The sequence below is a fragment of the Drosophila rhopaloa genome, unplaced genomic scaffold (genome assembly GCF_018152115.1).
Source record: "Drosophila rhopaloa isolate 14029-0021.01 unplaced genomic scaffold, ASM1815211v1 contig_14, whole genome shotgun sequence".
Taxonomy (NCBI): domain Eukaryota; kingdom Metazoa; phylum Arthropoda; class Insecta; order Diptera; family Drosophilidae; genus Drosophila; species Drosophila rhopaloa.
The window spans coordinates 19,756-32,181 of NW_025335017.1; the positions used below are offsets into that span (position 1 = coordinate 19,756).

The 12,426-nt window shown below is 41.1% G+C and overlaps 4 protein-coding genes across 4 annotated transcripts; 1 reads left to right on the top strand and 3 right to left on the bottom strand.

The window, feature by feature from the left end:
• Nucleotides 1-1,306: 1,306 nt before the first annotated feature.
• On the bottom strand, nt 1,307-5,848 carry LOC108043665 (lysosomal acid glucosylceramidase). The gene is made up of 9 exons (XM_017122467.2): nt 5,566-5,848; nt 5,341-5,483; nt 4,787-4,946; nt 4,584-4,731; nt 4,203-4,523; nt 4,016-4,145; nt 3,810-3,923; nt 2,882-3,405; nt 1,307-2,172 (listed from the first exon to the last, which is right to left on the bottom strand). Exons 1-9 carry the CDS (start codon nt 5,615-5,617, stop codon nt 2,073-2,075), a joined length of 1,692 nt encoding a protein of 563 aa, XP_016977956.1. The 5' UTR covers nt 5,618-5,848; the 3' UTR covers nt 1,307-2,072.
• Nucleotides 5,849-6,088: 240 nt separating this feature from the next.
• On the bottom strand, nt 6,089-7,879 carry LOC108043652 (sulfhydryl oxidase 1). Its single transcript, XM_017122446.2, is given in 2 exon segments — nt 6,089-6,981; nt 6,983-7,879. Coding segments are annotated over 2 exon segments (1,692 nt in total). The 3' UTR covers nt 6,089-6,186.
• Nucleotides 7,880-8,491: 612 nt separating this feature from the next.
• Nucleotides 8,492-10,920, bottom strand: LOC108043666 (lysosomal acid glucosylceramidase). The gene is made up of 4 exons (XM_017122468.2): nt 10,794-10,920; nt 9,724-10,736; nt 8,893-9,235; nt 8,492-8,831 (listed from the first exon to the last, which is right to left on the bottom strand). The coding sequence occupies exons 1-4, from the start codon at nt 10,846-10,848 to the stop codon at nt 8,566-8,568; spliced, it is 1,677 nt and encodes a 558-aa protein (XP_016977957.2). The 5' UTR covers nt 10,849-10,920; the 3' UTR covers nt 8,492-8,565.
• A 213-nt stretch (nt 10,921-11,133) lies between these two features.
• Nucleotides 11,134-11,608, top strand: LOC108043667 (outer dense fiber protein 3-like protein 2). The gene is made up of 2 exons (XM_017122470.2): nt 11,134-11,263; nt 11,321-11,608. The coding sequence occupies exons 1-2, from the start codon at nt 11,242-11,244 to the stop codon at nt 11,548-11,550; spliced, it is 252 nt and encodes an 83-aa protein (XP_016977959.1). The 5' UTR covers nt 11,134-11,241; the 3' UTR covers nt 11,551-11,608.
• Nucleotides 11,609-12,426: the final 818 nt, after the last annotated feature.

A 12,426-nucleotide genomic window follows, 5' to 3' on the forward strand; every position in this document is an offset into this window, starting at 1 on the left:
AGTAAAAAAAAGAATTTTATTACCCTTGCTTTTTCTTTAAGTTATATTTTTAAAATACATAAGCTCATTTTGTTCTATCTTTTTCTAAATTGTAGGAAATTTTTAAAATTTGTTTGTCTTTTGCGTATAGTTTTAAATACGACAACACTATGCTATAACTTTATTATTTCTTCAGGATTTCCCTTTTCCGCTTAGTGCACGAGTACTCTCTTTTGAAATGCGATCTGCGTTTAATGCCCGAAATAAATCTAAGGCTAAATAGTATCCAGTTCGCAGTGAGCATTCAATTTGAGTGGCTGTCAGAGGGCATTACCCAGCGACATCTCGGGAAGGTGGCGATGCGCTGTTGAAGTTGACATGGAACACCTACGGCCGAGCAAATTGCTGTGACATGGCGCTGTCAGCTGCTGACAAGCCGGAGAACTGGCGATCTGGGATGTGGATTTTGTGGGAGGCGGGCTCCCAGGAAGCGGATCATCTTGCCACTGGCGGCACTCCCACCCCGCCAATAACTCATAACACATTATGGCCATGGGACTTCGGGCTGAGAACTGCCACTTTGATCTTGCTGCTGACAGGGCAGCGCGTGTAAATTCCCTTCGCAGGCAGCTCATTGCTCATGACACAAACATATCGTTGCCATATTAATAATGAGCCTCATTAACAGCTCGCTGCAGTGCACCATCGCACTCGACACATTGCCCGATGTTGGCACTTTCTTGTTGCAAGGCATGAGGATGGGGGTATGTAATTGACACGCTCATTGCTGATAAGTGTATTTTGTTGTAAGCACTTCAGATATGCTCGCAAACCCTCGGAATGCATATGCTGCACTCGGCGAAAGTGATGGATGCCATAAGGAATGGCAGGGAGCATCTTAACCCAGAAGGATGGGGAATTGATGTCACCGAGAGCGGGTTACTGACGACTCGATCAATCTGTAACACTCTGTGGTTGTTTAAAGTAACACTTGTACTCAAGTGCTGTGCTAAAGTACTGGGATAAACTTAAGACAACGTTGAAAACCAAAAGATTTAAAACCCTTCATTAATAATAATTAAAATTTGTATTTATATGGTATATATTTTTCGAGCTTAGAACTGTTTTGGTCATTGATTTATTAGTTTGTTTTCATTTTTGGATTTATTTAAAAGTAACTTACAAATAAGATATTTTCCAATATTTGTTTTAAGGTGTGCCAAAATTTTGAAATCATTTTATCTATAGAATGTGTTTAATTTATTAAATGTGTTTATTTCTTCTTAAATCTAATATTTATTTCTATTATTTTTATTTAGGATTTTATTCATTTTATTCATTTTGTCAACTTGTCAAATAAAAGTATTATTAAATAGTTGAAGTGCAGATATGTATATTAAATATAAAGCAAAATGGAAGCGCATCGCTGCAATGACGCTGCCACAACCAACATTCATATGGGTTTATAAACGTTTCAAGTTTTAAATTTATAGTCAAACATAAAACGCCCCATTTTGTGCGCCAAGTGCGAGGGAGAGCGGGAAAAGCGGGGAAATGGGAAAATGCATTTGCTTGGCGCTCAATTGACAATCATATTTATAGAGCATATTGAACAAATAGACCGGGCCCCGAGCACTAGCCCAAAGATAATATTCGAGCGAGAGGCATTTGTGTCGGTTGGCCGTCGTTGCCGCTCGACTGGCAGTTGTCACTCAACTTGATCCGAGATATGTTCCTATATAGTATAGAACATGCATGACGTTTGTACTTTGCCGTTCCCCGGCCCCTCGCACACAAAATTAAACGGCAAATGAAATTTCATTGTAAACATACGCGTTCCGGCAAATTGAGTAGCTTAAACAAATTTCCGCTGTCTCCGCGTCACATCCTTGTGTTCGAATCCATACCCATTATCCTGCTCATCCTATTGAGTTCAATTTATTGGCTTCCGTTGTGTTCCCGTCACTTGAGCCTCAATTGGTCCTTTGGGCAGCGGCAGCTGGACTCCTTGCTTAACTCCTAGCTTAAATTACTATATAGTTGGGTTCCGGGAATGGGAATGGGAATGGGATGGGGAACGGGAAATCCTTGGCTCACTTGTAGAGCACCGTGTGCCAGGAGCGCGGCGGCAGACGGAGGTTGATCGCTCCACGCTGGCTATCGCTGAGGGCCACATCCACCGGCACGTTTTGGCTGCAAGATTACAAGAGCAGGGACTTAGAAACCCAGAAGAAATCGGCGGAGCAGAGTGCAGGGCCTCCATTAGAGGCATTCATAAAAGTGAATCGCAACGTTGTCGGCAATTAAGTTGACGCACTTAAGCGGCACCGTCGCAGATGCAACCAAAAATAGATGCGCATGCAGTACTTGGCAACAACGCTCGGATATGAAAGAAATTACTCTTCTTGTTTGATATATAAATTTATAAATCGGTCTACATTTACTTGAGCGATAGGAATATAAATTTTCCTAATATAATAGGTTGTTAATTGAAAATGTAAATCATATCTACGACTTATTAACAGTTTAATTTTAAGTTATTCCAATTATATGCTTGCGTTTTAAGGAAGAGTTTCTTGTTTGCATTAACTCATAAAACATATAGAGGGAACAGCTTAAATCTTTATATAAAGATTGATTCTAAATATTATGTATTGGTACTTCACTAATTAAAATGATTATATAACTGATTTATCCAACATTTTAGATACACAAGTACTCGTAGTCGAGCGTCTATATACTTTAAGAAATTACTTTGGTTTAATTAAAACAAAACTTTTTCCCTTATAGAATTTGCTCTCTAATTTTGTGTTCTGGTTCTACTCTTATTTCCCTTCTGACTATTTGCACAAGCTATAATTTGTACCTTTATTTGGCCAATTGTTTTTCCATATGCACTTACCCATTGTAGATGATCAACGCCACATTGCCGTCGGGTCGCAGGAACCCCACAACGCTCAGCGGGGTGAAGGGATTTGCCAGGTTCTCGATCTTCGCCTCGATGCGCACCGATTGGGGCGGGACAAACTTGGAGAAGTGCCCTATGGCATAGAAGATCGGCTGTTTGTAGATCTCGATGCGACTGGTGGCATTCACTATGATCGGAGCGTCCACATAATTTTTCACGTAGTTGGGGCCGCCTTGTTCGTCCAACACCAGGTTCCAGTCCACCCAGCCGTTGAAGGAGTGCCTAAAGTCCTGCGTGTAGGCCCTCATGTAGCTCTCGCCCCGCTGCCAGCTCCCCAGTACCGGTCCATTGGTTTGCCAGGGCTTGTCCCCGATGCAGGACTCCGTATTCAGGATCATCTTGTCTGGCAATTCCGAGTGCGCCTGGTCGATCAGCTGCGGGAAAAACAGGTCGTCCCAGTACCAATGAACGGCCAGGCCATCCAAATAGGATAGCGAATTGTTGCGGGCGGAGCGCATCTAAAGGATTATTTAAGTATTTTTAATTTTATTTACATATTTCCTCTGTTATTGGTAAGTCTTTATGTTCAAAAACTATATTATAGTGTTTGATGATCAAGCCTATATATTCAAAAACTATAATATTATGTTTAAAAGTACAATTTTTTCACGATCAAAACCTTCTCAGTCTTGACCAAGATAAAATGTTTGTTTTCTAAAGAACGAATAATTTTCAAATCAATTTGCTTAAGAATGTATTGGTAACAAAGAAGTAAAGCAAAATAAATACAAAATGGTAAGCTGAATTGTATAAAATTAGTTTGGACTTAAAAAATTAAATGAAATACCTCGAGTGATTTAAGTTGGTATGATATTTTCTCAAACTCGTACAGGATTAATGATATCTTTTAAATTTCTCATACCTTTCTGAACCACAAGGGAAATGTGTAGCGCTGGTCGTCATTGCCAAAGATGAGCACCTTGCTCTCCGCCGAGTTCCTGATGGTCGGGCCCAGGTTGTCGTTCAGCCAAATAGCCTGGCCGAAAAAATGTCGACATGCTTAATAGCCAGAATCGTGATCGATGGCCAATGGCCGATGGCCGATGGCCAAGTCGCAATGGCTCATACCTGCTGCCAGGGCGTCCAGCCCATGCTCATGAAGTGCACGAAGAAAATGCCGATGACGCCGTTTAGCGGCTCATTGCCGGTGGATATGGCCCAAATCGGCATATTTTTAGCCCGCATGAGTTCGAGAAATCTGCAAAGGCATCGGGTCTCTCATAAATGGCAATAGCATTGCATAGTATTTTCTCACTTGAGGTGGTACAGAGCCCAGATTTGGTAGTACTCCGATTTCAGCTGCCCGAATCCTGTCCAGTTATCGTTGGTCTTCATCCAGCGCGGGGCACTCCAGGCGGCGGCCATGATCTTCAGTTCATCCAGTTCACCCACTGCCTTTAGACGATTCAGCTGCTCGATTTTCAGCAGATCCCTTGGATCTAGTTCTGTGAAGTTACTTAATTTTAGATCGTTTCGAGGCCACTCATTATAGGCCCAAGGCTCCAAATCGAAGTCACAACCACCAATAGACATCCGAACGGTGGAGTACGCAATCCCATCTTGATGGTAATACGATCTGTAATAGGAATGGCTTGTAGTTAAACATTTCCCACGATATTTTACACTAAAATCTCACTTGTAAACGTGATCCTGTAGCTCTTCTGGCAATAGATTGAGCAAATGGGAGACTGATCCTGTTAACGCTCCTCCAAAAATGGTGACATTCTGAAATTGCACATCTCGTTTCACGGAAATCCGAACTGTGCTAGTGCTGGCATTGATAACTGAAACAATATAAATAATCATAGGTTTGTTTAAAGTAATTTTGGAATTACATACACAGGCGTTGGGGAATGTTTGCCAACTGCAACCAGGCTTTGTACTGATCCACCACAATCGCCTCTGCATTGAAGTTCTCATCAGTAAATTGTTTATCATCTACTGTTATAGGTGTACCATCCGAAAGATTCCCCGTTGTCTTCTTGAAGCGTAAACCATCCTGAAATAATTTTATTTTTTGTAAGATCACAGATACTCAGTTTTTTAAATATTTCATAATTGAAAAGTTTTGGTTGTTCTTAGAAGAAAAAAAAAGTATTGTCATCCTACTTGTACTTTTGAAACGAAGCAGTTCGAAATCTGTATTCTATGTTCAACAGGCATCCATTTTAAAAGTAAAAGTAGAATAACAATATTATTTATTTATTATTTTCTATCTAATCTAACAAAATTTTTTTTTCTGACAATCAATTACTTTTTTAAAGAAGTTTTTTATAAGTGATAAGAAACCCAAACGAAATGTATTTTTAGCTTTTTTGTTAAATATTCAACATTTAATTGCCACCGAAGTGCTATTGCTGTGACCGCGAGTGCAGGTAATCCTGCTCACTCACCTTGCTGGAGCTAATCAGCACAATCTGCGAGCTATCAGTGAGCTCGGGTTGTTCGAGGTAATCGCAGTAGGTGCTGTTGCAAACGCACACGCTCCCATGAATCGTTTCTCGCAAATCGCAGGGCAGTTGGTTTTCTGGTTCACCTGCAACACATACATATTTATATATTATACATTTTCGGTGTCCAGCAGGTAGGCGTGAACTTATTGTTTTTTTTTCACTCACCTGCACAGATTACGACCGCTGCAAAAAGAAAGCAAATCCAGAAGGTCTTCATTTTTGCACTAACGCAGAAACAATGCGATCCGTTCAAAGGCCCGTCCACAACTGAGCTCAAAACGAGAGCGGCTCTGCTTTCGGACAATCAATCCACCGAATTTCGCTCAACTTGGTGTTTATGTTTTCGAACGCCACTTAACCCGGGCCAGCTGATGATTTGATAAAGACCGGACCGGCAAATAGCTATAGTCGGCAGTCGAGGCGATCCCACTTGGAAATCGGCGCACGCAATCAAAAGTAAAAGTTATGCGAACCCAGGGGCGTAGTGGGAACCACAAAGGGGCTTGATTAGCACAAAAAATGTTAAGCTAGTTTACCTTTTAACCTGCATTAAAATATTTAATTCTTATGTGGTGGATATTTTAATAAAAATTATATAATAACATTTAAAGAAGAACAAATTAAAATTATAAAAACTAATTTATTTGTGCTTCAAACTTGTGTTACATAATTTTAAGGTAGCGTTTTCTGTTTTATTTAATGTTTGTATTGGTGATGATAAAGAATGAAAATATAAAATACAGGATAAGCATATAAATTAAATTATTGGCTATGGAAATATTTAAATTATGAAGTGTAGGCATTTGCTGATGCCATTCCGAACCAGCTGAGATTTTCTTGGCAATAGATGTGCTTTAGATACTTTAGCACTTCATCCATTCGCCACTTGGACTGGTGATCCCGACAGCTGGGGCAATCTTTTTTGCTTGGAAACTGAATCTTTGGGAATTTGGGATCCTCAGTGGAACCGCCGGCCAACTGCCTGTTGATATTATTATGGGCTTCCCACAGCCAAAGTATCTGGGCGTCCTTGTTGCTTATGTCAGCAAATGGTCGAAGCGTCTCGAATTGCTTAAACTTCTTTCGGCACTCTTTGCACTCCATGAAAAATTTGACATATCCCTGAAAGACCAACAAAACGGAACCCGCATCGATGTGTCCCGATTCCACGGTGAGATAGTGGAAAAGTGTCCAAAGGGAGCAGTCGAAACCACGCAGAAAAGGACGAGAGGCAATGCAACCAATGTATAGCTTTCCGGGAAACTTATAATCCTTGAACGATTTCCAAATCAAATTCTTTAACTCGACTCCCGAAAGTTTTTTTTTAACTCTCATCGCATAGTATAGACTTTTTATCTTTTCTTTTGCTTCTGGACGAAGCGGACTTATGTAGTTGAGCAGCCTTAGAAAATTTCGCAGGACAGTTAGCTTTTTTCCCACAAATAGTGATGTTTTGAGGAGCTCCACGTTAAGGATATGGTCAATAGCTATTTCCAGATCGGCTCGAAAGACTCGATGCGGTTGGTGCTTAAGTTGCTCGAATATCTCGTACCGCAGGGCAGCATTGATGTCGGCTGGCAAGGGTTTTCGGCAGTGGACTCTGTGGCTTGTAGTCCATAAACTTGAGGAACTGCTCGATGGCGGCCACATAGGCCTCACTGGAATCCATCTCGGGGGTGAGGAACAGCATTTTTCCAGCTCGATTTACGAGTATTAGCAAATTTGGTACTGGTGATATGCCGAAGTTGTTGTATATATCATGATCATCGAAGACGCGCACTACGATTTCATCATAGCGCAGCAGTGCGAGTAGGGTGTTCCTGCCAATGGCCGAAATTACCGGATTTTCATCATTGCAATCGTCCAAGTGGGCGTACTTCTCCTCCATGGAATGCCCGGTCTCGAAGTGCGGATAGAAATTGGTCATGCACATTTGGAAGACCAAAGCAACGTACTTTACGTATTTGTAGTTTTCAAATATATGCGTCACATTGTCCTCCCGCTTCAACATATTAAAGTACTTTAATGTTTGGAGATTTAATGCCAGGGTCGACGCAATTTCCTTGACATTCCGACTGGTGATCTCGGTGCCCAGATCGTCTGGCTTTCGAGTGTAATTCGGTGGAAAGTATCGCAGCGTAGGTGTATTACGGATATCGAAACTACGGCAAATCTTGTGATTCGTGTCCTGTGAGCAATCGAGCACGTGGACCTTTAGTATGCGTATCCACTTGTAAAGTTTACGGGACAGATTCCTGAAGGCGGGTATAAATTTTTGGGTGTCCTCACAGAATCCGTTGTAGAACTTCACCAGCTTTGCCGCTGTTGACTCATTAAGTTTAGTTTCCAATGTTGCAAAATCGAGCTCCTCTACATTGTCTTCTGGCTTATAAAGTAACTCGTTCGCGAAAAGTCCACAGGAAAACAGAAAGATGCACAAAATAATTAATAAATCTGACGTACTTTGCGCTCGATTCATTTCTACACGATGTTTTTTAGTCAACTGATGGATCATATTAATAAATCTTGTTTGCTGCGCTTAAAGTACCGACTTAAATGTGTGAAAATCGTAATTTTACAGATGCAAGATAATCGCAGAAATTGGGTGGGCTCAGACCTTACATACTTTTATCAGGGTAAAGACTCAATCTGCTGCAAGCGTAGTCCGTTTAAAAAAGAAATATATAAAAAATGTAAATAATAGGATATTTTGATCTTAGTTTGACCCTACCAAATCGTTTACTCAGAAAAACAGTAACTATTTGTTTATATTTTCTCATTTTTCTCTTTATTTTCTATTGTGTTACTTTTATTTGGGGAACACCATATTTTAAGTTTTAGTAAGGCCTGAAAGTAGACTTTAACTATAATAAACAGAAACGCATTGATAATAAACAGTGGGGCTTACTAAATATTCTCCGTTTGCCATCACAAAATAAATATTAATAGTCCTTTAAAATTTAATATTTTTTTAAATGAGGTGTTATTATTCGCTGGTTCAAAACATTTTTTAAAAGCTATAACAGAGCGGATCCAAGTAACTTCATACTTATGCAAGACGTTAAAAAGTTGTAATTCACATAGTTCAACGTATGTTTTGTTTTAAAAATGTATTTTATTCATTTTTTTTCTTCTCAATTTTGTATTTAATTATCAAAAATTGATTTAACTGTAGAGCAAGGTGTGAATGGACTTGGCCGGAACATTGACGATGAACTGACCCCGTACAGTGTCCACCAGAGTGATGTCCAGATCAGCGCGACCGCTATTGAATAGAACAGCGGCGATTTTGTTGTCCGGTCGTAGGAAAGCCACCGAATCCAGATTGACGTTACTGGGCACGGCATCTATACGAACGGATCCCTCCGGAACCAGTTTGGAGAAGTGACCAATGGCGTAGAACATGGGCTGCTTGTAGAACTCCTCGAAGGCTGCAGGGAAAGCAATTTGTTATTTAATGTGTGTTTTACGGATGGTTTATGGATTTCCTACTTGTGGTGTTGACAATGACTGGGGCATCCACTGTGTTGTCCACATAATTGGGACCGCCCACCTCGTCCAGAGCTATATTCCAGTCGATCCAGCCGTGGAAGCCCAGTCTGATGTTGAGCAGGTAGTCACGGGCGTACTTCTCGGCCCGTTCCCAACTTCCCAGCAGGGGAGCAGCGGCCTGCCAGGGCTTGTCCCCGATGCACGACTCCGATACTATCATAATCTTGTCGGGGACATATTCCGTGGTCTGCTCGATAAAGCTGTTGCCGAATATTTCATCCCAATACCAGTGCAGCGCTAATCCATCCAAATAATCAATCGAGTTAGGGCGAGTACGGTTCATCTGAAAATATGCGCGATAAGGATTTGAACTTTGAATTTTAGTTCTTACTTAGTTAATCATGCCTATTTTTAAATTGTTTTTTTTTCTATTTAAAGTTTAAATTTATTTGTTATCCGTTTTCTTTGCAATTTAATTTAATTTAATTTATTAATTTAAGTTGACAATTAATTTTATTCAAGGTTAGATTGTCCTACAGATACTTTTAAAAATTGAATAAAAGTCTTTAGGTGGTAAAGATTTAGCTTGTGATGAAAATAGTATTCCATAAATTGGTTCATAATTTAAGTATTTAAGTTGTAAAGACTTAGTTTGTGATAAAAATAGTACCCTATAAATTGGTTCATAATTTAAATCTATTAAAACATTTTCTTTTTCTTTGCAAACTTTAATAATAAAAAATGTAGATGTGAATTTTGTAAAATCTGTTTATCTAATTTTTAAATATTTTTTAATTCCACTTCTATTTAATAATAATATTCTGCACTTACCATTTTAAACCAGTGCGGGAAGGAGTAGCGTTGGTCATCATTGCCAAACAGGATGATGTCCTTGAACTCGGAGTTACGGATGGTGGGGCCCAGATAATCGTTCAGCCAAATGGCCTGGGTCTGTGGCGTCCAACCCATGCTCATGAACTTTACGAAATACATGAAGAAAATTCCATTCAGTGGCTCATTGCCCGTGGAAATGGCCCAGATGGGAATGCCATTGTCCTCCATCAGTTTAATCCAGCGCAGGTGGTAGTCGGCCCAGGTCTGGTAGTAGGCCCTCTTGAGGCGCCCGAATCCTGTCCACCTACTGTTGGTCTTCATCCAGGGCGGGGCACTCCAGGCGGCGCCTTTGACCAGCAGATTCTTCACGCCGGACACCTCGATGAGGCGCTTGATCTGCGCCACTCGCTCCACATCACGCTCGTCCAGTTCGTCCATGTCCGAGAGCAGGGTGTTGCCCTCCTCCTCGGCGTAGGACCAGGCCTCCAGATCGAAGTCACAGCCGCCAATCGAAACGCGCATCAGATTGAATCCCAGACCCTCCTCCGCGTAGAAGGACTTGTAGAGATGGTCACTCAGTTCCGACTGCTTGAAGTTCTCCACCAGGTAGGACACGGCTCCGGTGAAGCTGCCCCCGAAACCAACCATCTTCTGGTAGGTCTTGGTCCTATTCAATCGCAGGGTCACCGTGCGGGTGATGGAGCTCTCTCGGGACTCCAAGGTGAAAGCGCTGGCCACCACCTTATCGAGCAGGCGGGACAGGATCGTTCCATTCGCGGCCTCTGGAGCAGGCTCCACATAATCCTGCACCGTGACTTTCTCCCCAGTGCCGAATTTATCACTGGTTGTGGAGAATCGCAAGCCCTGCTTGGAGCTGGAGATCAAGAACCATTCGTTGTCCTCTGTCAGGACAGGATTATCCAGATAGTCACAGTAGTCCGCCGTGCAGACGCACACCTTGCCGTGCTTCTCATCCTTCAGTTTGCAGGGGATCGATTCAGAGCGGCCACCTGCAGGTAAATTTCAGTTCTAATTTCGGTTTATTGTTCGGGTTTATGGCCTCTTACCGATTGCCGATATCAGCAGCACTCCCAGCACAAGGACTCCTCTGCTGACGAACATTTTCCTAGTTGACCGTTCGCTTGATTTGCCACCAGTCGACTGAAAACACTGCTCGGAATGGCGCTTCCAACTGGAGGTCTTAGCCGTTTATCTGACCACTTGGGGTTGAACCAAAGACAGGAAATTCCACCGATAAGGCCACTTTGAGATTATATTACCCGGCCGGCTGAACATGGCCATAATCTTTACAATTATTGGGGAATATTAGGCAGAGATTTGAATCATTTAAATCATCATCAGGTGGGCCTTGACTTCACTCTTACACCTATTTTGAGGCCACACGTCTGGATTTCATCATTCTTTGGTTGAATCTCGTTCGGCAAACAGCTCTCTGTAGAGTTTCAAAATTATACAAAATTTCCCAAACTATTTTTATACAAAATTCAATAAAACATGTCGTGTAATAAATCTTATGGTGAGTAAAGTTGTTTATAAGTTTCCGGCTTCCTTTATTTATTTCTGTTTTCAAAAGGACCCGGACCTGGAGCTTATAACCTGCCCAGTACTTTTGGATACAATAACTGCGACAAGCGGGTGCAGCGAAGCCCGCAGTTCTCCTTTGGAACGAGTGCAAGATCTTGCAACAATGCCTCAAAGGTTGAAGGTCCCGGACCTGCTGCATATAATTTGGGCAAGGTCACGCGATTTGGAAGGCCTTCTGCTGAGGCGGACCCTGTTTTCCGTGGCCACAGTCGTCGCTAATTTGTGTAGTCAAATGTTTTAAGCATGCATGGTATAAATATAGTTTCTAATTTATTGACTTGTTTGAATATTATATAGAATTACGGTAGCTGAATATCTAATCAAATAAATGGAATTATTTGCCAGATTAGCCTAATCGACGTACTAAGCTTAAGTGGGCGTAGATTACCGACTGGTACTGGCAAGTTTACAGAACAGGTGTGCTTTTGGCTTATCACGACTGCTGATTAATCATTACCGCTGACTGTCATCTATTAGGTCATGGATTTTTAATTCTTTTTAGCAAATATTGGTAGCCAGCTCGGCTGTTTATGCCACATATTTGCCATAAATAGGTCACCCTCGCCATTTATAAAATCAATTTCAGTACAAAGGAAATTCATCACAAATTTTGTCGGGACTAAATTTAAACGGCAAAAATGCAATGGAACGGAAAATGTGACGGTGGGCTCAAAATCCATAGCCTGCTTATCGGGGCACAGGCAACACTCGCTCTGACGAGTCTTTAAGGCATTCTTTAATCTCCATCTCCCCATCCTATCCATATCGAGGGGGTGCTAATAATACTGCAACCCATGAACATGGCCAAAGCTTTAAAGCCGTGTGTGTGTGCGGTAGAGTTTGGTGTTAACAAAAACTATCACCAGTTCAATAGAATGGAAATCTGATTGGCTCATATGAAATTTATAATGCTCTTATGTGATTGAAGTTTAAGCATAAATTATCAATGAAAAACTTTATATATGATATATACAAATTTTAAATTTGACGAAAAATATAAAATATAAATAATAAAAAAATATAAATGTCTAATCAATCTTATTTTATTATTTTAGTTTTTATACACAAATATCTTAAAATATTTGGCTATTAAAG